The 25,988-nt window shown below is 37.8% G+C and overlaps 1 protein-coding gene across 4 annotated transcripts in view; it reads right to left on the bottom strand.

The window, feature by feature from the left end:
* Nucleotides 1-6,733: 6,733 nt before the first annotated feature.
* The window catches only part of bbx (BBX high mobility group box domain containing), a 36,916-nt gene continuing 17,661 nt past the window's right edge, over nt 6,734-25,988 (bottom strand). For 2 of the 4 annotated variants that reach the window (XM_061961908.2, XM_061961909.2), the window contains exons 6-13: nt 24,648-24,713; nt 19,804-20,581; nt 19,583-19,715; nt 16,395-16,540; nt 16,133-16,201; nt 15,681-15,875; nt 8,090-8,261; nt 6,734-7,455 (exon numbers count right to left, since the gene is read on the bottom strand). In XM_061961908.2, the coding sequence (XP_061817892.2) occupies nt 7,377-7,455; nt 8,090-8,261; nt 15,681-15,875; nt 16,133-16,201; nt 16,395-16,540; nt 19,583-19,715; nt 19,804-20,581; nt 24,648-24,713 (1,638 nt within the window). In that variant the 3' untranslated portion in view covers nt 6,734-7,376. The remainder of the gene's footprint in view (nt 7,456-8,089; nt 8,262-15,680; nt 15,876-16,132; nt 16,202-16,394; nt 16,541-19,582; nt 19,716-19,803; nt 20,582-24,647; nt 24,714-25,988) is intronic. The other 2 variants (XM_061961910.2, XM_061961912.2) reach the window with 2 other exon arrangements.

Below are 25,988 nucleotides of genomic sequence, written 5' to 3'. Positions count from 1 at the left end.
AAATGCAGCGCGACCGAGACACACTGCCGCTTCATTGACTTCCGCTCAGCACAAAGAGGGCGTTTTCTCAAAATCTAGCTTGTAAAACACTGTGGCGTTCAACACGTGGCCTCTTCTATCAGCCATGATCGTGATCATCACAAAAAAAAAGGAAATGGATTACAATATTCGGATTACTTTTTTCGCCCGGTTTAAGCCGGTTTGAGTTGCACATAAGAAGAAGAAGAAGAAGAAGCCGAAGCCGGTTTGAGTGACGTCAAACGTGCATGTGCGTGAGGTCGCGGTAGTAAACAATTTGTGACAAGTTTGCTCTCAAAATGGCAGGGAAAAAAAGCTCAGCAAAACGAAAATATGAAGAACACAGGACATTTTAACAGTGTGGGAGAGTTTATATTTTTTTGTTGAACGTAATGGCAAGCCATTCTGCCTTATATGTCAGGCGTCATTAGCGCGCTTCAAATCTTCAGTGTCACTTTAGCTCACTCCATGCTAACATCAACCAGGAATTTCCAAAAAGGACAGAATTTCGCAAGTTGGCCACTTTGAAAAGTCAGGCAGAAAAGCAGAAACATCCATCCATCCATCTATTTTCTACCGCTTGTCCCTTTTGGGTTCGCGGGGGGTGCTGGAGCCTATCTCAGCTGCATTCGGGCGGAAGGCGGCGTACACCCTGGACAAGTCGCCACCTCATCGCAGGGCCAAAAGCAGAAACAGTTTTTCCAAAAATTTACGAAGCACTCAGAGACTGTAACGCTTGCATCATATCAACTGGCTTGGAACATTGCACAGGCTAAAAAGCCATAAAATTAAGGGGACTTCGTTAAAAAAATGCCTCAGTGACGCTGTTGAAATCTTGTCTCCTGAAGACGACAAACTAAAAAGAAGGGTATCAGAAGTCCAACTGTCCCGCCACACTGTTGAACGCAGAATATCGGACATTAACAAGGCTATTGAATCACAGTTGCACTCTGACCTTCAAGCATGTGAGTATTTTAGTGTCGCATTGGATGAGAGTTGTGACATACAAGACAAGCCTCAGTTGGCAATATTTGAACGGTCTGTGTCAAACGATTGTTGTGATGAAAGAAGAACTCCTTGATATTGTGCCATTAAAAGTCAGAACCCGTGTTATAGATGTGAAAGAAACAATGATGGCTGCATCTGCGAAAGCAAATCTGCCCATACATAAACTAACTGCAATAGCCACAGATGGAGCACCAGCCATGATCGGATCTGTGAATGGGCTTGTGGGAATGTGCAAAGCTGACAAAACATTTCCCGAGTTTTGGAATTTCCACTGCATTATCCACAGGGAGCAAGTCGTGTCTAAATCATTGAATTTAGACAACGTCATTAAGCCCGTGATGGAAATCGTCAACTACATCCGAACACATGCACTTAACCACAAGCAATTCAGGAATCTTATCGCTGAGCTGGACCAAGAGCTTCCAGATGACCTGCCGCTGCACTGCACTGTGAGCTGGCTGTCAAAAGGTAAGGTACTCTCTCGCTTTTGGATGCTGTGAAACTGTTCATGGAAGAGAAGGACAAGGACTATCCCGAGCTCTCGGACCTCGAGTGGATTATGGCTCTGCCCTTTTTGGTCGACATGCTGTCACTTGGACAGACTGAACCTGACCCTGCAGGGTAAGTTAAAAATGCTGCCTGACCTGGTGCAAAGTGTATTTGCGTTCATCAACAAACTGAAGCTGTTCAAGGCGCATATTCAAAAGAGAGATTTAACACATTTTCCCACTCTGCTAAAAGCCAGCGGGCAAGTCACCAGTGCCGCCCTGAAAAAGAAAAGAGATAGATATGCGACAGTGGTTGAAAACTTGCACGAAAGCTTTGTGACCCGGTTCCGTGATCTCCAACTGAAAAGGCCACAGATTACATTCCTCGTTGACCCATTTAATGCGGATACGTTTGAAAGCCCCGCTCGTCAAAGATGAGGCTGCGACTGAGTTGGAGATGATCGATCTTTGTGAGGAGGACCAACTGAAAGCTGCTTGAAGGGAAGGGACCATTGAGTTCTGGAAAAGTGTGAATTCAAAGCATCCATCTGTTCTGACTGATGTGAAATAATTGCTTCAAGTGGCAACAACGGAATACAAGCCAGATTTGAAGAGGATTGTCCACGACAAGGAATGCCAGAAGTCCCACTAAGCAACATGCATAGTAAGAGAACAAATATTATATATATATTTGTATGTGGACTTGGTTGAAATAGGGGTGTAACGGTACGTGTATTTGTATTGAACCGTTTCGGTACGGGGGATACGGTTCGGTTCGGAGGTGTACCGAACGAATTTCCACAGGGACATATAATAATAATAATAATAATACCTGGGATTTATATAGCGCTTTCTAAGTACCCAAAATTGCTTTACATGTAGAACCCATCATTCATTCACACCTGGTGGTGGTAAGCTACTTTCATAGCCACAGCTTCCCTGGGGTAGACTGACGGAAGCGTGGCTGCAATTTGCGCCAACGGCCCCTCCGACCACCACCTATCATTCATCATTCAATTCACCGGTGTGAGTGGCACCGGGGGCAAAGGGTGAAGTGTCCCGCCCAACAAACCTGCAACCCTCAGGTTTCTGGCACGGTTGCTCTACCTACTACGCCATGCCGCCCATATGAAGTAGCCGCCTAAGCTAAAGTCTTAACAAGCTGCTCTGCTTTCTGCCTCTGTCTCCTACATATGGTTACAACCATAGCGATAACAGCCAATCAGCAGTGCGTATTCATAGCGGTAACAGCCAATCAGCAGTGCGTTTCAGAGCGCAGGTAGTGAGTGCTTCTGCGGTGGGGTTAGCAGATAGGTGTTTAGCAGGTAAGCATCAAGCAGCGGACTCTCCCCAAATTAAAATAAACACCGCCCAGTCAACTACTAGTAACATCACTATGAGCCCGTTGACGTTCTAGAAACAAACTGCAGCTCAGCTCGCTCGCAGTCCTGGCTTGAGGTGAAGGCTAATTAGCTTTTAGCGTAACATTAGCTCATTTTGCGGTGTGTGCTAGCTTATTGTGCGGTGTGTGTGTGTGTGTGTGTGATAAAAATCAACTACAGGCTTCCCAAATGCTGTAATAAATTAAGCATGATGAATTGACTTGAAACTGTTTAATGTTGCACTTTTTATATGTAGAAGAAAAGTTTTGTCATTTTATTTAATCTGAGCAACAACTTGAGGCAGTTTAATGTTGATTAACGTGGGCAGAATTATTATAGTGTTCCCAATGTTAAAAGGATAAAGCCATTGTTTACAAATTTGGTAAATAAATAACCAAAACATTGATATTTTGTTGTTTTCTTACTGTACCGAAAATGAACCGAACCGTGACCTCTAAACCGAGGTACGTACCGAACCAAATGTTTGTGTACCGTTACACCCCTAGGTTGAACTGAGAGTTTGTGTGTGTGAGACAGTGCACACAATGTTAATTGTTGAAAATAACTGGCCTGTGGTCTTAGTACTGTAGGAGTCATGTTGGTGTGTGACAGTTACAATAAATCTGGCTGAGCAGAGGTCTGTGTGTGTGTGTGTGAGCGAGGGATGGGGTGATGTTCATGTGTGCCCATGTGTAGGATGTGGCTTTTTGCAGTAACACAGTAAAAAAAAGTGGTTCTTAGTCTCTGACTTGTTGGCCACCCCTGCTCTAGACTCTTATTAATCTACTTGTAAATTCCTACTAATGCCTGGTTACTTTCCGCTGTAACGAGGTTCCATCTCCACTTCTTAAACTTTATTATAAACGTATTTATTCTGTTGTTTCAAGCTATCTGGGCAGCTAGTTAGCTTAGTAACTTAGTAAGTAAGCTAACACTGTAATATGTTTAGCTCGGTCATCAATCGGCCATTCATAAGTATTGCAGATTTTCATGAAAAATCGCCAATGCCAATTAATGCCTTTTATGTCGATCACCAACGCCGATCCCCTTTGGAAAATAATGTATTTATTTTCTGTTTATTTTGAGTTCCCTGGTGGACTAGCTAGCAGCTAATTATGTATCTCCATACAGCAGAGCTGCAAAGCCTCATGCTTTGAGTGTCACGCAATTTAACCCATTCTCATGCCACATGCAACATTTCTCCCATTCAGTAATCCATATTTATTATTTTCATAATAATACACTTTTTTTCCTTGCGACATGTCGTAGTTCGAGTAACTGATTGATTGACCAAAATAACCAATCTCAGACCAATCTATACGTTTTTATGCCTAAATCTAGCCAAACACAGAAGGCACCAGGCAATGTAAACCAATCAGAAGCAACGTTAGGCAGGTCTTGTCGTCTCTATCTTTCACATACACCTTAGCACACAGTTGTCAAATTGGCGACTTTCTCACTAAATTTAGTATCTTTCCTACTCCTCTTAGTGACTTTCTTTCTCAAAAGCAACTAGCGACAAATCTAGCGACTTATTTTGGATGTTATATGTCCTCAGCGTACAAGCGGAAGCTGAGCTTTTCCTCACAGGCGGTCCACAGTCTACTGGATACCTGCTCTTACGACAACTGGTACTGAAAAGTACAACGAAATGTGTTTTAAGTGCAATGACAATAAAGTTTAATTTAGTCAGAGCAGAGAGGAGACACATACCCACTCTGTGCAAAGCTGCCAATGTTTATACCTTGGTTTAAAATGTGAGATTAATGTAAACGTTTCATCACTGTCACGCTTCAAATAAAAACAAACCTATCGTTCATGTTAATGAGCCAGTCAATACAATTTGGGTCGTTTGTGAATATCACAACCCTTCAGTCTTTTTATCAAATTTGATACTCTAACATTTAATGATGTAGAACAAGGAAAAAACAACTAAACAGAAGAACATTCATTTGCAGTTCTAATCATAATTTGCATTTTTTTTTAAATTCACTTTTTATGTCTCCCACTGTTATTACTCTCTCTAACAGCATCCATTGTAATCAATTGTGCTAATGAGCCAATGATCTCATCTAGCAACTTTATGGCAGTCACTATCTAGTTTCCTTACTGAGGAGTTGGCAACACTGGAAGATGAAGAGAGAACAGAAGAGATTGAGGACAGAGAGGACAGAGATGTAGAAGAGATACAAATTGAGAACACAGAGGCAGAAAATGAGAAACAGTGGAAATGATTTCAATTTCTAATTTCTGGTTAATTAGGAGGCCACATTGTAGGGAGAGCTGCTGGGGGTGAGGACATCAGTAGCAAGTATAAATCAATGTTAAAAAAGAGCAAATCTGTATTAAAAAAGGCCACTTTTATTTTCAAATGCATCATGACATTGAAGTCTCATTCTTGTCATTTTCTGAAACTAGGCAGCCCTGATACAGTGTGGCGACACTACCCTAAATTAATAATAATAATCTCTATTAAAGCAGATAAATGGCATTTCTTAATATTTTAAGTATCGTTATCAAGCATTAGGACGGGGTTAAACATGTTATAAGACATTATAAACTAAGTTGCTAGTTGTTAAGCCAACGGAATAAATAAGTGTTTTGTAAAGTTTAAGAAGTGGAAATGGAACCACTTGCAGAAGAAAGTAAACAGCTGTTAAAAGGAAATTGAGAAGTAGATTAATAGGAGTTAGAGACAGGATATTTACAACAACTGTTGGGTGTGTCAGCATTGTCACAGCCAGAAGTACACGACATGCAAGAGGGTGAATCGATCCATAAATTGGTGGTGTTGACATCAAGGGTAATATCAGTACACGATCAAAACTATAGTGGTGAGTGTGATTTTTTTTTATTACAAATTTACAGAACAATTCCCTGGACACAGGAACACTTTGGGGGTGAAAATGATTTGAATGAGTGACAAATAGTAGTTTTTGAATTTGTTTAGTTATTTTGTACAATTGACTTTGTTTTGCTCAAACAATTGTATGTAACAAAAGAGAATAAGGAATATGTTTCAATAGTGTTAAACTGTCAATAGCACTCACATATAAATTGAGAAATTTACAGTTAATACATGTGATCGGTATCAGTATTGACCAATCTCACTCATCTATAATCAGAATAATTCCGTAGTTTGTCGCTCTATCGAAATTGTCTTGTAGTTGTATTGTGGAAAAATTATTTTGCGATATACAGTATATTTTTTTATCGTTTTATCGCCCAGCCCTACATTCAATACCTTTTTCTATTAGATCTGATGTTGGGAATACACATGACAAGACATGTATGCATCAAATGAGAATTTTGATCCAGCTGGTCTAAGTACAAAACAACTAAAAACACCAAATATCAACTTTCTACCCCACTGGTGCCTAACCACTGGTGTATAATGTGGAAGGTTGTGTCTGGTTGCAGATATGAGACGGGATGTGGCATAAAAACACTGTCTGGTTCAGACAAGGGATTTTATCACCCTTTTAAGATTACCTGGAGCAACACATTAGTGCAAGGTTTATACAATAAACAAACCAACAATGATGCTTACTCTAATTTAAACACAATTGATTTGTCTCTCTAAATGCTACACAAAGTGGAATAATATTGAATATTGACAAAATATGCATTACACTATTCAAAAATGTTTACACAAACCCTGCAATGCAAAACACTTCGGAATATAGTGAATATGAGCAATAAAGCTATAATATCACTTTCTGCATCACAAACAGGTTACTGTCTCTACTGTAAGTAGGCCATGTTGTTGGGGGCAAGGTAATCATTTAAACGGAGAACAGGAGGGGCCCCAACACCTTGAACAATAAATAACTGCCATTTAAATGCACACAGAATGTGCAGGTGTACATTTTTTTTTTATCGTGACAGCATTCTGACTTACAGTATGTACATACCATATATTTCAAATAGTGAACTAAAGTTCCTTCATATTCAAAGTACATCATATATTAGTGTACCTAAAGACAAAACTAGTAGGTGTATCCATCATCACCATTCTTTGAGGGTTAAAACAGTAGCATTGATGGGAGCATCTCATTCTGCTAAAGAAGGTCTTGTGTGAGGTAAAAAAAATAACAAAACCTTCACTCATAAAGTCTTTTTTACTTGCATTCGGTTTTAAAAAACAACCTCTGACCTTCATAAAGGCGACGTTAAAAATAAAACCCTGACAATATCTGAATGCAACCATCGTACGGCGTTGCTCTTCCACAGACCCAGTTAGAGTATCTAAAGGTGTAAGGAGTTCAGAAAGGTATTCTACCTTTTCCAAAGGCTTTGAGGAACCACAGAGAGTGGAGAGGAGGAATAAGGTTGGTCAAGAAAAAGTACAGGCTCACTTTCCACACCAAGAACCTAATCTCACCGGAATTCATACATGAAATTCCTTAAAAAGCAGGTTCGCCAAATACAAAAATATGCTGCCATGGTCCATGTAGCTTTCCTCAACAGCAGCAAAGTTTCACTGATCGGCACAAAAGACGAGGACAGGAGTCTGGGCTAGCTCCCTCTTCTGATTCTCAGCCAAGCCCTTCTGGCCTCTGAAACAGGACACAACCTGATTAGAAGGTGAGTTGCAGAATATTTACTTTACTTGAGGGCTGCCAAAATACTTGTGTGATTAATCACAAAACAATATTGCATTAATCATGTGTTTACGCAGATTAATCACGCTATTTATTTTGACTGTACATGATCCTTTACCTTAACAGTTAACTGAAAGCAGGTTGCTATACGCTCAGTGAACGCCAGTGCAAAGATGAGTAAGGAGATTCCGACTTGTGTGTTTGCTGGCAAATTTCACTTCAAAATAAACTCCAATGAGACTTTTGATTAAACTGTTAGCAAGTTTTGAGCAGGTAAATTACATGCAGTAATGTAAAACATTTAAATATTTTTTTTGCATGACATTCTGACTGTAAAATTGCGTTTGTGTCCAAATATTGAGGCCTTTTTTTCCCAAGTTAATTTAATTATGCAAATAAGTAATAACCTGTGATTAATCATGATTAATCCTAATTTAAAAGTGTAATTAATCTGAATAAAATAATAATTTGACAGCACTAATTCATATTCATATTGTAATAATTTATATTAAGGGGATGTTAAAATGGCAGGAGTCAATTTTATTAAGCTGTGACAATTCTATAGAGGCTAGGCGGGGCCGCGTTCTACCTGTGAACGTTTTCCATGGCTGCTACTTCAGCAAGTGCAGCTAGACTGAAGAAGGCCGGTAGCTCCTGAGTTTCAGAGCTCATCTCCACAGGTCTCGAATTATTGTAGCATCCTTGTTCATGGCATAAAGTCAGTTGGGGTAATGGCTTCTTCTCCTGCACCTGGTTTAGATCTGCAATTTTGTCATGGGCATTGAAAAAAATAAAATAAAATCAGAAAACTCTTGACAATGAATCACTTAAAGCATGCTAATATAGCATCGGGTCAGTATTTCTTTTACAGTCTGCCTGCAACATTTTAGTCCAGGGGTGTCCAAATTATGGCCAGCGCGTCGCATCGTGCATCCTTAAATCTGGCCCGCAGGACACCTCAAAATTATTTTAGATAACATTTAAGATGATCCACTGCATGCGTAACCTCCTCTGTAGGCAAACGTGAGTAATGTTAGGCAACAACCGTGTCACATAAATTTATACAGTATGTAGCAAATGCAAAACAACTTTTCCCACTTATAGTGCAAATAAACAAAAACACATCAAGTCAACACATAAATGCTACACAATGTTACCCACTCGTTGAAGTATGTAGACATTATAAAAAATGTCCAAGCGCCATAACCAATTTAAAATGACACCAAACTAATTCCACTACAAAGCATGACGGGTAAAATGTAAAACACTCACTCTTCACGTTTGACGCATTTTATCAGTGTTTGATGTTTCTGATTGATTGCAAAACATTAAGAAGGTCGTCAGGGAAGTAGGAGTCGAACTTTCACACACTTTTAACATTCAATGTTTTATCGTTTTGTATATTGCAGTGTTGTCACGGTCTGATGGGGGGGGGGGGGGGGGGGGGGGGATTGCTAGGCAATTCAAGTTAATGTTATTGTTCATTCTTTTAGCTAAAGCATGTTTCAATTAATGCTTTATCAAACATAAGTGTCTCTGATCATCTCTTATCTTACATCTTTTAATTATGTACAAGAGATAGTAGTTTAATGACCACAGCCCTGCTGCATGGCGAGAAAAGGTGTCGTTATAGATAGCCTGGCCCCCAGCCAAATTCTTTTAGCCCAATGTGGCAACCACAAGTCAAAATGTTTGGACAACCCTGTTTTAGTCTGTTTGCCCTCACTTGCAAAGCTAGTTTGGTACCACAGCCATGCCCCCTGTCTCCAGTCTACACCATCATCATTCCTGGACAAAACCAACCTTTTAGTCAAGTATGCAATAACACCACTGAACTAACATCACTGCATAATGCTGTCAGAATTGTATGGAGAGACATTTGTGTCTTTATGCTGTCAAACAAACAAAAAGATTAGCGAAAATAATGGATTTGAAATTAAACCCTCCCCTACCAAAACAAAAACATTTTTTTAATATTATTAAATCAAAGTACTCTTTTATTTACAAATCAGAAAAATTGGTCACATGAAAAAGTTTTGTTTGCATTTTCTAAAGTTCTGTTTGCATTCAAGTTTTGGTTGCTTCTCCTTGTATTGTTTACCAATTCTTCAATTGTTTGCAAATCAACTTTAATCTTGGAAGTCTGCTTGCTCTCGCTGTTTGCTGCCGCTGTTTCGCCGCTCAAAAGCTAAAAGCTATCTTTCTATCTGTGTGCTTGTAATTGTTGTCCAGCTTTCTTTATTCCTTCTTCAACATATTTAGTAGTCTTATCACACTTAACAAAGCACCCACTCTCTGTTTCACCACCACACTTTCAGCTCGCTAGCTGCTCAGCTAACAAAGCTAAGCTGAACCCACGAATCGCAACGGTAATACGATAGATGTGGTCCTTGTCACCACCTCCAAAGTTATGGTACTCCTGTATACGGAAGTACCTCCCAGTAGATCCACCTACTTGGCTGATGACATTATGCAATTCTTTGCATAATGTACAAATTTGCACAAATGTAACTAATTAGAAAAGGAGATTAAAGATAGCGCATCCCAGCTCCAATTGGGTTCTATTAACACAGATACGAATGTACTGTCTATACGACCGATATTGAGCTCCAAAATAATCTCTCTCTTTTTGAAGAAATAACATTAGAGGAACTCTTGCGACTTGTAAATGAGACAAAACAAACATGTTTACTTGACCCACTTCTGGGAAATTTATCAAGAAGCTGTTTGTAATATTAGGACCATCAGTGCGAAATACTAACTTATCACTTTCCTCTGGTACTGTTCCCCTAGCATTCAAAACAGCGGTTATTCACCCTCTGCTCAAAAAATCTAACCTCAATTCTGACCTCAGGGCAAACAACCGGCCAATGTCCCACCTTCCCTTTATCTCGAAAATACATGAAAACATTGTTGCACAGCGGCTAAATGAATACTTAGAATCTAACAATCTCTGTAAACACTTTCAGTCTGGTTTCAGGGCAAGTTACTCTACTGAGACTGCCCTCGCAAAAATTACTAATGATCTATTGCTAACTATGGATGCTGATGCGTCATCCATGTTGCTGCTACTTGATCTCAGCGCAGCTTTTGATACCATCCATCATAACATTCTATTAGCCCGTTTCAAAACGCGCAATGGTATGTCAGACTTAGCCTTTTCGTGGTTTAACTCCTATCTCACTGACAGAATGCAATGAGTCTCCCATAACAATGTGACCTCGGAGTATGTTAAGGTCACGTGCGGTTCGGTTCTTGGCCCTGCACTCTTCAGCATCTATATGCCGCTGCTTGGTGACATCATACGCAAATACGGCGCTAGCTTTCACTGTTATGCTAATGACACCCAACTTTACATGCCCCTAAAGCTGACCAACACACCAGATTATAGTCACCTGGCGGCATGTCTAAATGAAATCAAACAATGGATGTCGAATCAAACTGAAGTTGTCTATTATCTCTTCTTTGTTTGACCAAGTCAATAATTCAATATGTGGGATTATCTGTACTACAAATATGGATAATAACTTGATAAGTCAAATCAGGATTTTTTAGTTTTGCCATTAGCGCGTTCACACAAAAGTGGCGGGGGTTAGCAGCAGATGACCAGCAAAGCAATTTACCTCACTTGGAAATAATAATGTATTACATTGAATATGACAAATGCAAATATATGTTGTTAGAAACATTTTTAAAGTTCTGAATGCAGGAGTGAATGCTGTCAAAAAAACAAGGTGTCACATACAGCAGCAGCTTTGCATGCAGTTGCAATTCCAAGGCATTAGAAGCCAGTAGTGTATTATGGGGTGCCGAATGTAAAAGTTCAGTCACACTTTATCGAGCAGATATATTTCTCATATTTAGCTCACTTTTCTCACATTTAGTTAATTTTCATCATATTTAAGTTAAATGTTGTATGTAAATGTTGAATCTGAATCTAAATCTAAAATCAATATCTAAAACTAAATCTTAAATCTAAATGGTAAATCTAATTTTTAAATCAAAATGTTAAATGGAATGTTAAATCAAAATTTTAAATCTAAATCTAAATCGAAATGTTACATCTAAACCTAAATGTTAAATGTAAATATAAATGTTGAATGTAAATCTCACAATTAAGACAATCCAAAGCGAGCCTGTCAGCTGGCTTCACAACTCCACAACATGATTGTGTTGTTTACAGCAATGTAATGTTCAGATCTGACACAATCATGAAGTAACAGTGCAGCGAAATGATGAATGACACATACAAATAGAAATAGGTGTGTTCATGTAGACTGCCTCGGTGAAACAATCAATTCCAATCGTTGTCAAACACTGAAGTGAAGCGATTAGATGTTTAAGCGTCTTGTCTTTATGCAAAAAATGTTTAAACTTCATTGGCATTAATTTGTCATTAACGATCTGTCATGTTTTCTTCTTCTGCAGTACGAAAGATGTAGGAGTGTCGTGCACTGAGAGGCAGAGATCTGGACGAGGTTTTGCGGCTTAGATTGATGGAATATTGACATTCTATGAATATTCATTGAGAGATTTATAGCTCACAATTACATTTAAAATTTAGATTTCAAATTAAAATGTAACATTTAGGTTTAGATTTAACATTTAGCGCTCACATTTAGATTGAAGATTTACAATGAAGATTTAGATATAATATTCAGATTTAACATTTAACATTTAGGTTTAGATTTAAGATTTAGCACTCACATTTAGATTTAAGATATAAATTCAACATTTAGATTTAACATTTAACGATCACATTTAGGTTTAAGATATAATTTAAGTTTAGATTTCCCAATGAGCTTTACATTTAGGTTTAACATTTAGATTTAAGATTTACATTTAGAATAACCATTTAGATTTAACATTTAACGCTCATTAAATTTAAGATATGAGCTAAAAGTGAGAAATGTTTGTTAAGTGTGAGAAAAGTGTGTTAAATGTAAGAAGAGTTAAATGTGAAGAAAGTGTGAGAAATATATCTGCGAGAAAAGTGAGACTGAACTTTTACATTCGGCACCCAATAGTTTATAGCCTCCTGCGCATTAAGAGAGCCCTAAATAAATGTGTAATTTTTTTTTAATGGTACAGCATTATTGACAGGAACAACAGAATAGATGATGGATATGTTAAATTAAAAAAATAAAAAATAAAAAAAGCAAACAATTGTCATTTTATGGGCTGTTCATCATTTGTCATTGTAAACATACAACGACCTGAGATGAGAAACATAAGACAATCCCTCAAACAGTCTTCAACTTTTCCCATGAAAATCATGGTGGAAATCAAAAGGATTCGCCCAATCCTGGCAAATCCTTGCTTTTAATTCTTGCTGTATGACTATTTGCGCTGATGTGCACAAACTGTCAATGAACGGTAAGGTCCTTTTCAGAGACAACCAGTGGGCGAAGCTTTTATTGGCTCTGATCTATTATTGGTCAGTGGGCGGTACTTTTATTGACTCTAACCTTGTTTTCAGGTACACGATAACTCCAACGCATAAATTACTGTGGTGATGTATCCTGCCTTAGGATAACCGGGATCTAGCACTGCATATCCTGATTTAAATCATCACATTTATTCTGGATAAAGAGAAATCCTGCTTCATATTACAGGCCGCAAATCTCATTAGTGTGGAAGTAACATATTGTTTAAAGGTCCCGTCGACAAGATTGAAAGTCGATTAGCAAACAAAACAGGATTTATTATTTAAAAAAAAGGATTTACAACTAAAAAGGAAGACACCATCAAAACTTTAAGAAATGTAAACAAAACATATTGTTTCATTAAAATAATTTTTGGATTTGTAAACAAAACAAATACTTTGGTTAAAAAAAAAAGTTTTGTTTGCAAATCTTTTGCAGTAAATGACCCCAATTTCTCTCCATTGTATTGCCATCCCACAAATAAGCTTACAGAACATGCAAACTCTACAAAGATGTTCCACAAGAGATTTCAACCTGGATCAACCAACAGTGAGGCAGTGCTAACCACAAAGGCTTTAAGTGTTTGTGAATGTGTCTGCCTGAATCTCCAAATCTTCCAAAGATTATTGCCAGGGTGTGCAGCAAGGTCAAAGGTCCCATTGTAGTGCACTCGTGAGCAACTGTTTTACCACTTGTATGACATGCAGTCTGGAAACCCAGTCAAAATATTTTGACTGGGTTAAAAATGGCTTGTTTTAAACTATTACTACTACGACTTGGGGATGCAACAATTAATTGGTTTTACTATTAATCGCGTTTTATAAACGTCAGTTATTTTAATTTTACTTAATTTAATTAATTTAATCACAAAGACTCCACTACACCATCACTCATTGACATTATGCTGGTACGTTATTGCTGGAACAAAAACAAAGTTACACCAGCGCTTAGAGACACCTACTGACGATGCTACGTTATCTTAAAAATAGCAGCGTGGGAACATTTGGGGTACAGTGGAACCTCGATTTACGAACCCCTCTATTTGCAAACTTTTCGGTTTACAAATATGCCTCTGCGTGAAAACCAGCCTTGGGATGCTGTCATTTTGATGACATCCCTTCCTGTGCAGTACAGTACACACGGGGCGCAGCAATTTTGGATTGGCAGAGCCCCACCGTTCAAACCCTGTTTATGCAGTCCATTTCTTGATCGCCACTTCTCAGTGTGTCAGTGTGTGTTTCTTTTCTTGCCATTCACCAAGTTTTGTATATTTTGCTTACTCAATATGGGTTAAAAAAACAACAACAAACCAGCCTAGAAAGATGGGGGGATTTGCTGTGGACTTAAACTTAGAGAGGAGAGGGAACCCACACACACTTCCCTTCCCCGCACCCTATTCTCTCTGCCTGCTCTCCCTTCTCCGCCTTGTGACGGCAAGTCGTCTACCGTTCACGACAGCAAGGTAAAAAGCATTTAATTTTTACTTCTTTTTTTAAAATTATTGTACACACATGGTTGGTAACAATTTTGAAAGCTCCAAAGGGACTTTGTGTGTTGAACCAATTAATGGGTTCATAAATAGAACTTCCACGGTACTTAAAAAATGACCAGGAAGTAATTGAAGGCAACGGCTCACCCATTTGTGAAGCTTGCCAAAAGAAAGTTGTGGAGAAAGAGTCTACACGTTTAATTTGGTGTAGCTTTACACATCAAAGTTAAAAAACAAAAAGTACCAATGATTGTCACACTAGGTGTGGTAAGATTATCCTCTGCATTTGACCCATGACCCTCACCCTCTGAATGGTGAGGGGAGCAGTGAGCAGCAGCGGTGGCCGCGCCCGGGAATAATTTTTGGTGATTTAACCCCCAATTCCAACCCTTGATGCTGAGTGCCAAGCAGGGAGGTAATGGAAGGTAAGACATAATAACCGAGTAAATGAGGTCAGTGGCAAGTTACTTCATGAAGAATTATGTTTGTGAAGAAAATATAAATATTGTCATTTAGAATCAGTAGTTTAGCATTGAGTCAGTTCAGGTTAAAAAAACAGTAACAGGGACTCCTGTCAAAGGGTTCATTCAATGACAATTTAACGTTAGAAATTGCTTCTTGCGGTTTATGTTGAATAAACAATAGTCATTATAAGTTAATATAGCAAATGTAAAACACTAACATGACAAAAATATGTCATGGGATCTAATTATGTGTGGATCAGTTATTATTAACATAGCATGAAATAGCCATCCATCCATTTTTCTACCGCTTGTCCCAATTCGAAATAGATTATCCAAAATGAATAAACAGGCTTGGATGACAGCAGATGACAATAACACTTGAGTGTATTAGTATTACTTTAATGGTACAATTAATTAATTCATTTATTCATTATTTCGCACTGTTATGTTATTATTTGGATTGAGAGAATTTGATTTTGGATGAATTTTGATATTTGCACAGTATAAATTTTGTTGTGAAATTATTCAATGCATAATACTCGAGACAATCTTGAAAACGTGATTATAATCATACAGCCAAAATCTATAATTGTTGCATCCCTTCTAATACTACGGCCGCATGCTGCCCTTGTGGTTAGCATGTCGGCCTCACTGTCTTAAGATTCAGGGTTCTATTTTGGAGCATCTCTGAGGAGTTCGCATACAACCTTGTGTGGCCTAAGCTCCTTAGACAATTAGGAACATGCAGTAAGGCAGGTGAGATGATGGAAGATTTAAAACAGTAATTACCATAACACTTACCCTCAAACAGAGATACACTGCTTTTTGTCATGCGCAGCAAGTGTGTGATCTTAGTCTTCCTTGCCTTCCTCTTTTGGCTACCAACAAGCATGTCCACACCTGTGGTGCCCTGCACATCTGGGCACATGGCATTGGCCGCAAAAGATTTGTCTTTCGAAACGGAAATCAATGTAGTGGAATCCTTCTGTCCAACTGCTGTAAAAAGGGGCTCATTAGAACCTTCCATTTGACCGCTACACAAATGCAGTAATCCATAATGAATAACTGTGTTTCAATCCTCTGAGCAAGGTCATTATTGATTGATAGTTAACGATTATGGAATTGTTGTGTAAACTAACAATTTGACAGTATGCAACAAATTGACCTGTTGGAATCAAGTCAATTGCTTGATGTTTTTATGTTTAAACAGGGATACCAACATCCATATTCTAGGTCACATTTTTCTACTACACCTGGTTTCTTCTTTGAGTGTTTGTGCTTCCTAACAATCTTGTGGAATGAAGTCTTTTTCTGTGATGGTCCTAATAGAGAACAACAAAACGAAAACAAACAAAACAAGAACATGGAAATGCGATGTTATGGACAAAATGTCACTGATAACAAAATAAAAAAAAACTGTTTTTAAACAACACAAAGGTGGAGAATATGCATTTACAAATTGAGTAATGGATGAGTTGGGAGAACACTAGCAAAATCTTCAAAACATTTCCTCACCTTTGCCTGGTTTGGAAGTTTCCTCCTGGGTAGAAGAGCAATCAATCTTCTTCCTCTTTGTGACAACAAACCCCTTCTTATCAAATGTGTTTGGGTTATACTGCGGCAGGCTGTTAAACTTCTTTTCAAATTCTTCTTCAAGTTGTCTGATAAGGTGAGATCAGAGTTTACATTAATGACCATATAACCAATGGGGAAACACAGCAATGAGCAGCTGGACATTTTTTAACAGAGTTTCATTAAGCAGAGTCAGATATATGTTTTATTTTTAAATTTTTCTGACTGCAGTATATTACAACAATTGGATTATAAAATTCATGTAACAATAAGCAAAAATTAAGTAGATTGGAACTTTGCCAGTTTGGTCCTAGTTTATTAATGGCTTAGTCAGTATCCCTTTTTGGTATGACAAAACAGACTTTTATCTGGACAATGTTTGGGCCTAAAAGATGAATGTTGAGGTATAGTGGCAATTGTTGGGGAATAGGGGAGGTATTTAAATCACTCATGTATCTCATGCATGTTGATGCATGAGATACAAAAGAAAATTATTTCAAGAGCCATTTTACTTCCTCTGCCATCCTGGCAACTCACACTTGATGACTTTTTAAGTGCTTGTGCATTGCAGCGGTACTGCTGTAAATAAAAGTCTTTTTAAGGGCCTGTTCCCACAGTAACGTTTAAGTTTCGTTTTGCTGTCAGGTTGAACAAATAAAAGCGTTCGCACGGTGTCGTATCAAGAACGATCACTGGGTGAATATTATGTAATACAATGCCTTGCCACAGCTAGCGCTGTAAGCAGACACAGACAGAGCACCGGACTTCCTCCGCATCACAGGGCCAACACAGATAGACAGAATTATGATGCATAATCTTTGTGATGGTGTGTCGTTCATATTTCCTAACAGTGTTTGCAATGAGGTGATGAAACATTCTACCGTATTTTCCAAAATATAAGACGCAATTTTTTTCCCTAGCTTTGAACCACGCTTATACCAAGGTGCGGCTAATCTATGGATTTTCTTTGTTAACGGCTAAATTATGGAGTGTATTAAGAAAAGAAATCAAACAATGTACTAAAATGATTCACTTGAAGAAACCGTTCAAACCCGCAGTGTTTACAAAGCACTCGTTCTTCTGGTGGCCCGAGCTTGACATCATGGTAGTATTTAAAATAATATGACGTGTATTATTATTATTGTGTATGTGTCTCTACTGAATGTCTAGCTGGTAGATGATGACACGGTTTTGTTGCAATTGTGCTAAATTGTAGTAACTACATTGCAATCACATCTTTTTTGTTTATCATTGTTGTTGTTGTTGACACCTGTTGCATGCCTCCTCTCTATATTGTGATCGCCTGACCTTGACGGGGTGGCGACAGGGCGGGATGTCATCATTCTCGAGTACTACTGGTGGCTTCCTTGTTCACACGAAAACGACAAGGCGGCGTTCTCACATTTTCACACTCTAGAACCCGTTCATAAAAACTCTTGTTTCAGAATAAGAGTTTTACATGTGGATAATAGCCTGAAACGATACATAGTTTTACCATTTCCACCTGAAAACGTAACTTTGGGGACAGACCCTAATTTGCATAGTTTACACACCTCAAAAGGCTCCTTTTCAACAGTGGCATTTAGGGGTGTTCTTATTAGCGTTTTATGCTGTCAATTCCAATACCGATCATCCATATGTGAGATTAGCCAATATGATCACATGTATCAACATTTATGACTACCGTATATGATCTGACAAAGGAACCCTTAAAATCACCTTAGTTTTTGGGAAGTTAACTAGTAGTTCATGGGTTTCCAACTTGGCCTGCGGGACACCTCCAGATATTGTTTTAATATAATTAAAGTTAATTCACTGCACACATATCCACATCTTCGGGCCAAGTAATTTCATTCAATGACTGTGTACAATATATAACAAATATTCCTCTTCTTGTTTTATGGCGGGGCACTCATCGTTAAAGGTGCATTACCGCCGCCCGCTCTATTGGAGTGTGAACCAGAGTTGCCTCTTTTTCCCCTCCCTCGCATACATACAGTAGATATATACCTTGCGCTAAATTATAATCCATATAGATGTCTCTTCTAGAAATGTTCTGGTTGCTGCTTAGTACCCCATGTCTTCTTACTTCCTCTCTTAGTTTTTTCATTTCTCTACTGTATATCCCACAATGAATGTTTCACTGACTATCTCATTGCTGCTGTCAGATAATCCTGATGAATATTTACTCATAAGAGGCAATGTTTTATTCAGTCTGGTATGTGTCCTAATCGAATATGTGATATGATTCCTTCCTCTTTTGTGTTCCCCCTTACATTTCTACCTGCTCCGACTGTATTCTGTATTGTAAAAGCAAACAACCTTTTCCACTCATGGTGCAAATAATTTTAAACCAACACATTGAGTCAACAGACATGTGCCACACAATGTCACAAAATCACTGAACCTTGAGGACAAAAATGTTTAAGCACCATATCCAATTCAACATTACACCCATCTAATGTCACTGCAAAGCATGATGGGTAATATCCAAAACACTCTTTCCACACTTCCCCATGTTTGGCGCATTTTAGCTGAGATTGATGTTTCTGCAAAATGTTAAGAAAGTTGTCAGGAAAGTTAACAAGGTAGGAGTCGGACTTTTACATAATCTTAACATTCAAAGTTTTATTGTTTAGATGTCATATTGTAGTGTCATCACGGTCCGATGGGGTTGTTAATAACAGTTGTTGTTCAGGCTTAGCTGTTGTGTGTGTGTGTGTGTGTGTGTGTGTGTGTGTGTGTGTGTGTGTGTGTGTGTGTGTGTGAGTGCGTGTGCATGCAAGTGCTGCACGTGTTAACAGAATAGGTATCGTGGCTTGGATAAAGAAAAATCTTGATCTTGGGCTTTCATATATTTTCACTGACTAATTCATTACATTGATGTGTACTGCCTGAAGACCCCCTTAGCTGCTCAAGAACCTTTGGCTGCCAACTAAGGTGCTTGTTTTAAAATGTAAAATTGATACTGATATGTGTAGTGAATGAGATGTTGTGATTTTCAGATGGAAATGAAAAACCACAGACAAAAAACTGATGGAATAAGATTAAGAAGAAAAATAAGTAGATTAAAAATTGTGTAGACGTGTATATGTTACTCATATCACGATGAATTGGATGATTGGACTCACCCCTGAGAAGAGTCATCTTTGGATTTTGCCTTTTTCAGTCTCTTGGTGTTATTAGGTGCTAATTGGGGAACTGTCCAGCTATCATCACCCCAGTTTGCTTCATGTTCAGAAGCACGAAATGCACCTCTTTTACCTAGAGATAAAGCAAACATATCACTGATATTGTTCAACAAGAAATTGTAAACACATTGGATATGAATTCCTTACAACAAAAAAATTACCACGGTCAAGATTGGCTCTCAGCGAGGTCAGCATTCCTTCAGAAACAAGGGTCTTGTACAGGGCACCTTTACAGGTCCTCTCAGATTTCCTTGCACCACGGATCTCTGTGTTGGACTCTGCTTCAACGGAACCCTCAGTTCGATCGTCGTCTTCTTTAAACCCCACAGATAAACTACTGAAGGAGACCTCTTGGCATTTTTCCATGCTGTCCTGAAATTCTGTCCTTTCTGTACTTGTTTCTTCTATTTCTGCCTCAGGAGTCATGTAAATACTTTTATCATCCAGCTCCTCTTGGTCTTTGATTGAAGTCTTAGTTCTGGGGTTGCGCTTCTTTTTAGGGCAACATGACTTTTCACCACTGGAAACATTCTGGATTTTTGACTCGAATGCCTCTGAATCCTTCCATACACCTTTAGTCCCCGTCTCAATTTCACAAGAAACATTTTCAATATTTGACTGTGCATCGTTCTGGTTTATGAGGACTTTTTGGGCGAAAGGTAAGTTTTCGTCATTGTCATTCAACATGACCTCCTCTTTTATCCTGCTCTTTTCGACAGATTGATTTTGGCTATAAAGTTCGGAGGAAATGTTCTTAGTCATAGTAGTAGAGAGGGAAGTTGATATTGTGTTTGAGGAGACAAGGCAACCAACAGTGTCCAAGTTCTCCTCTTTTACCCAAAGCATTTCTGTAGTTTCTCGGAAAGAGTCTGCAGGCGATCTTTTTCCTGGCTGAGATACCACTGTGTCCATCTTCCCAGCTTCAGATGCTAAACACATCTTAACAGAAACAAGTCAAACAATTATATAGACCCCTAACAATTTAGATGCATTTTTAATGTATCTTAAATAATAAGTTCATGTTTTACTAGCAAAAGTGGGACTATGTATTGCAAGTCTCAAATAAGTCTCAAGTCTTTAATCCCCAAGTCAAGTCAAGTCTAAAGATAAGACATATTAAGTCCAGTGTCGAATAGGTACAAGACAGGTCGAGTCAATTCTCAAGTCACCAACTTGGTATTTACGAGCCCTTCCATGTCATTGACACTGTTAAGTCATTATTGGAGTTAGAATAATATGCCACATACCTAAACCATGACTTGATTTACTGTATTTAACATATATATCTAATGCATTTAAATCACAATACATTTTTAAATATAAGTTATAAAGAACTGAAAGTTAAAGTGGAGGCACGGACATGAATCGTTACACATAAGACTGTCCTCACTGACGGTTTAACATAAATAATGTGGCGCAAAACAGGTAAGTACAATACTCACACACAAAGACTATTTCCATACAGGGGTACAAAGAACAGCATATATGATAAAAATAAACACATAACTTTAGCTATTATGCACTATCACCCATGTAAATAACAACTGTTCACAACAGGAAGTACTCCCACGACACTACAGTTGAGCACCCACACGCCCTTTAATATGGGCCCCACTATGCAAAACCAACTTTTCTTACCTATTGGTACCTGTTTTTGTTCATTTGGGATCTGCATTAGTCCCAAAAACTTGCAATCAAACCATGGAGGAATTGCGGAAATATTTCAAAATCAATCTTGCCTTCTTTTATACTCTCTTCAAAGAGCCGTTTGGAATTTGCCCCCAGTTGTGACCTTTTATAATAGGTGCCGTCAGCGTTATCTGCATTCATGGTAGAGGTTTACCCAAAGAGTTTTGCGGGAGTCCGCCATTGTAGTCCGAATATGTAGTCACTAAGTTCCTTATTTTTCTCTATCTTGTTGTGGGGTCAGACTGGCTCGTACATGCACATGCATCTTCTGCTGTTGCCATTTCTAATAAAAAATAGTGTATAGTTCTAACTTAAATCTGTCAGTAGATGCGATATGGAAGCGCTAAAAATTACAACATGGTTGACGGGGTGGAGATACAGCCGAAGTCGGAGGACTTTGGCATGTAAATAAGAGTCCACAAAAACGGCGCATCTTGAGGAGATGGTCAGAAAGCGGATAAAAGATGGTCTGTAAAACAAAATCTATGCAAAATTTAGACCAAAGAATCACTATTACATGTTATATAGACCACTAGGATGTGTTTCAAATGTACATAAAACATCATAAAATAACCCCTTTAAGACAGGAATAAGGTTTCATCGATAAGAATAGAATTTAAATTAAAAGATGTTTTGCATTAATAACGTAAACCACATGAAAATTGGTTGAAAAATTAGCAAGTTCTGATTTATTTTCATTATACATGCATTGCATTCAATTTGATCGCTTCCCTGACTAAGATGGCCGCCACATAGACACGCGATGACAGGCTGCTCAAGCACGTTCACTAACGTATCTGGGGTGTTTTGGTTTCCCATTGTCCTTTGCATCGCAAATTGTACAGTATTAAGTTTTGATTTATGATGTGTTTATTGTTAGTTATTGTTTATTATTCCCACCACAGCAGTAATTGGTGTGTGTTTTACTTACCTTTGTTTTGTGTGTTGTGTTCTAATTTTGTGGTACAGTAAATTTAGACAGATTATTGTGTAGTCAATTCCTCGTTTGTTTTCAACAGCTTGTATAAGGTTAATGTCAAATGTAATTGCAAGGGACTTTCTGGCTTGAGAAAATGCACTTTAGTGACAAGAAGTACGTGCACATTACTGTTGGCTATCTTTGACATTGTTTTTCAGTTGCTTGGACATGACCTGAAGATTTTGGTGCACTGCAAACTTGTCACATGGGGAAGATTTTCATAGTTGTATCAAGTTTGTCTTCATAAGAAAATTGGTATATTATGGCCCAAGCCAAATTTGCTGAGCAACCTAATTTCTCAAGTCTTATGAAGTTGTAATAACACAATCTGAGTCAAGTTCCGAGTCAGTGATGTAAAAGTCCAAATCCATTTGCAAGTCTTTGATGATACTTTCAAGTCGAGTCCAAAGTAGGCCTGGGCAATATGGTCTAAAAAAAACATTTCAGATTTTTTCTAAAAAAATTAGATTTACGATTTTTTTTCCCCTACTTTGAATGAAAAAATTAAAAAAAAACATTGAATACTAATGACAGACATCATTCAAAACAAGTTGGTTTTTTTTTTTAAAATCAAAAACGAGTAGTTTGAAATGACACTGCATCTTCCTCTTAGCAAAATTCTAATTTGAATATTGTTGTTCTTTTAAGACCAGATATAAATTGTGCTTTTTATGATGAATGAACTAAATAAAGAGCTTCATTTGGGAAGCTATACTTCTGTCTTGAATAAAATACTTCCGTGAACAAAAATTTTTCATTGTACACAGCATGCAAATAAATGATCTCCAATATAAAGATTAATAAAGTGAAAACTTAAAACTTCAGCTTTGAAGAAAATACTTCTGTAAATAAACGTATTATACATTGTATGCAAATAAATAATCAAGCAAAACATATAGAAGACTATAGTTTCAGTATATCAAGTGGATAAACGCAAACCTTTTCATTCACACATCTTGGTGATGTGCAGAGTGACTGCTTTAGTGAGTGTTCTCCACTGTGTTTCTTTCTCTTCATACGTGGTATCATCATCAGTGTTTGGTAAATTACTTTAAAAAAATAATTAATCATAGTTTGTTACTTTATTAAAAAAAAGTACGGTAATTGATTTACTAAAGGAATTACTCTCTTATGAATGTAATTAATTACTAGGGAAAGTAATTGTGTTACTTAAAAGAACAACTTCAAATACCGGTATGTGGCTTGTGCAGTTGACAAGTCGTTTCACATTAGACCCGAGAGTGCATGTGTGCCTTTAAAAGGCCGTGCCTGTTGCCAAGTGATGACGTCAGCACCCAGACAGAGCAGCATTAACTCAGTTGTGTTTGTTAGCTAAGCAGTGGCAGGATGTCGGTAGTTACAGCAGCTCTGTTGAATGTTTTCACTGGATTGTGTTAGTTCTGGTTAATGAAGAGATTGAATGTGCTTCCATGGTTGTCACATCTTTTGGTCCACAAAGGGGGTATTGTTTAGATTGCAAGCTGAAACTTGTCACTTCAATCATAGATTAATTTCCTCGTAGATAGTAGTAGTGTGAATGTGTGCGTGTGTTTCTTGTCTGATGTATGTGGTGTTGCCTCTTTCTACTTTTTTTAACATGTTCATTTAAGTGTTATGTTCTGGTTGTTGCTTTCATTAGTAAAATTATATTTCCTGCATTGAACTTGCTGTGCTTCTGACGCTGTCATGTTTACATGAAACCACATCAAAAGTATCATGCCACTTTATATCAGAACACTGATCATCATATATACCTGCTGTAAATGATTCCACCACTATAAGCTGCTTTTTAGCGAGACTTTGTTGTTGCGGTCCTGTTCGCCTCGTAAAGGAGTTGTATACACCGCACTTGGCTGGACACTTCGGCTTCACATGCAGTAATGACTTTGTTGTGCTGCTGCCTTTTTTAAACAGTTTGCCGTGTGCAGTCATTTGTTCCAAGCCTGTTGCCACAAAACCGAGGTACTGACAACACTTTTCTTTTTTTTTGGAACAAATGTTTCGCATTAGCCATGTTTTTCAAAGTGTGCCACTAAATAAGTAAGGGGAATAAGTATGTCGGAGCAAAAGGAGAGAAAAATCGATTACTTGTTATTTAAATCGTGTGCAACACAAAACTCAAATATATTGATAAAATGTACATACTGCCCAGGCCTAGTCCAAAGTCAGCAAAATTGCAACTCGAATCTGATTCAAGTCCAAGTAGCGTAACTCAAGTCCACATACACCTCTGCTGTATGCAGTATCTTTTTGGATATGTGCTTGATTACTTGATCGAAAACCAATATTCACCAGACACATCACAAAAAAACTTTACCTGAGAATAAAAAAACTTACCTCTGCAAGCTGAAAGAGAGCCGACTGTCTGCATGGTTTTCTGTCTGACACCACAGATACAGATGACTGTAAACATAAGATATCATGTTTTAGCACATCTGCAGTCCCTTCCAAGGTTTCTCGTTGTTCCCATTAGGTTCAGTTTTTTCTCGCCCTAATGTGGGGTCTGAGCAAAGGATGTTGTTGTGGCTTGTGCAGCCCTTTGAGACATTTGACAGGTGTGAATGAATGATCTATCTAATAATAGAAAAGCGCGATATAAAATCTAATCCATTATTATTATTATTATTATTATTCGTGATTAAGAGCTATATAAGTAAACTTTGATTGATTGATATGCACTTTCTCCTCCCAGTATTGTGGGAGTTTTGCTTATCAATAATAATAATAATAATAATAATAATGATTATATATTTTGCATGTTATTGAAGACAGAGACGCAAAATGAATTGCACGCCTTATTCTGCTCACTTAACAGACACAATCCAAATTGGACACATTGAGTATATCAGCTTTGCGTGTGCTATAAAGTTTGCATGCATTTTAGTACACGCAAACCTTAGCAAATCAGGCCCTAAGTCTATCTACTTAGTAAATCAGGCCCTAAGTCTATCTACCTATCGAATACCTTTAAACTTTCAATTAAAATACTACAATTGACTTTAATTTTGTTTTGAGACAAATATAAGTACAGGTATGGTGTTTGAAAAAATAAATATTTAACAAACCAGCGTTTTTAAACATTATTTAACAATTACTACACATACTTCTCGATTCTTCTTAACACTGTCATAAATAATTGGATTACAATATAAAATCAATTAAATCGTCCAGCCCAGGGGTGTCAAACTCATTTTAGCTCAGGGGCCGCATGAAGGAAAATCTATTCCCATGCAGGCCGGATTGGTAAAATCATGGCATTAAAACAACTTCAGGTTGTTTTCTTTGTCTTACTTTGGCCAAAAATAGGACAAGCCCATTCTGAAAATGTACATATTACAAATAAACCTCTTGGCAAAACACATCAAGTTAGTTGAAAATTATGAGGGAAAAAATGGTGCAGTTTAAAAAAAACCATGAAGAACAATGAAATTAGACTCTTGTCTCAATGTTTTCACAAAGCCATTAAACTTTAAAACACTTCTTGTTTAGGATTCTCATGTTGGCAGTTCACCATTAAAAACAAAAAAAGCAATCAGGTGTTTCCTTGCGGTGAAATCCACAACTGCCACAACACATTCATTTATCATCATTCAAATATTACAATTATAATATAAACAAAACAATTATCAAAATGACACCAAAGCCAAAATCAAGGTAACCTAACTACAAACTTAACCA

This window comes from Nerophis lumbriciformis, linkage group LG09 (assembly GCF_033978685.3).
Source record: "Nerophis lumbriciformis linkage group LG09, RoL_Nlum_v2.1, whole genome shotgun sequence".
Lineage (NCBI taxonomy): Eukaryota > Metazoa > Chordata > Actinopteri > Syngnathiformes > Syngnathidae > Nerophis > Nerophis lumbriciformis.
Note: the sequence above shows the minus strand (reverse complement) of the source record. Positions and strands in the feature narration are given on the sequence as shown.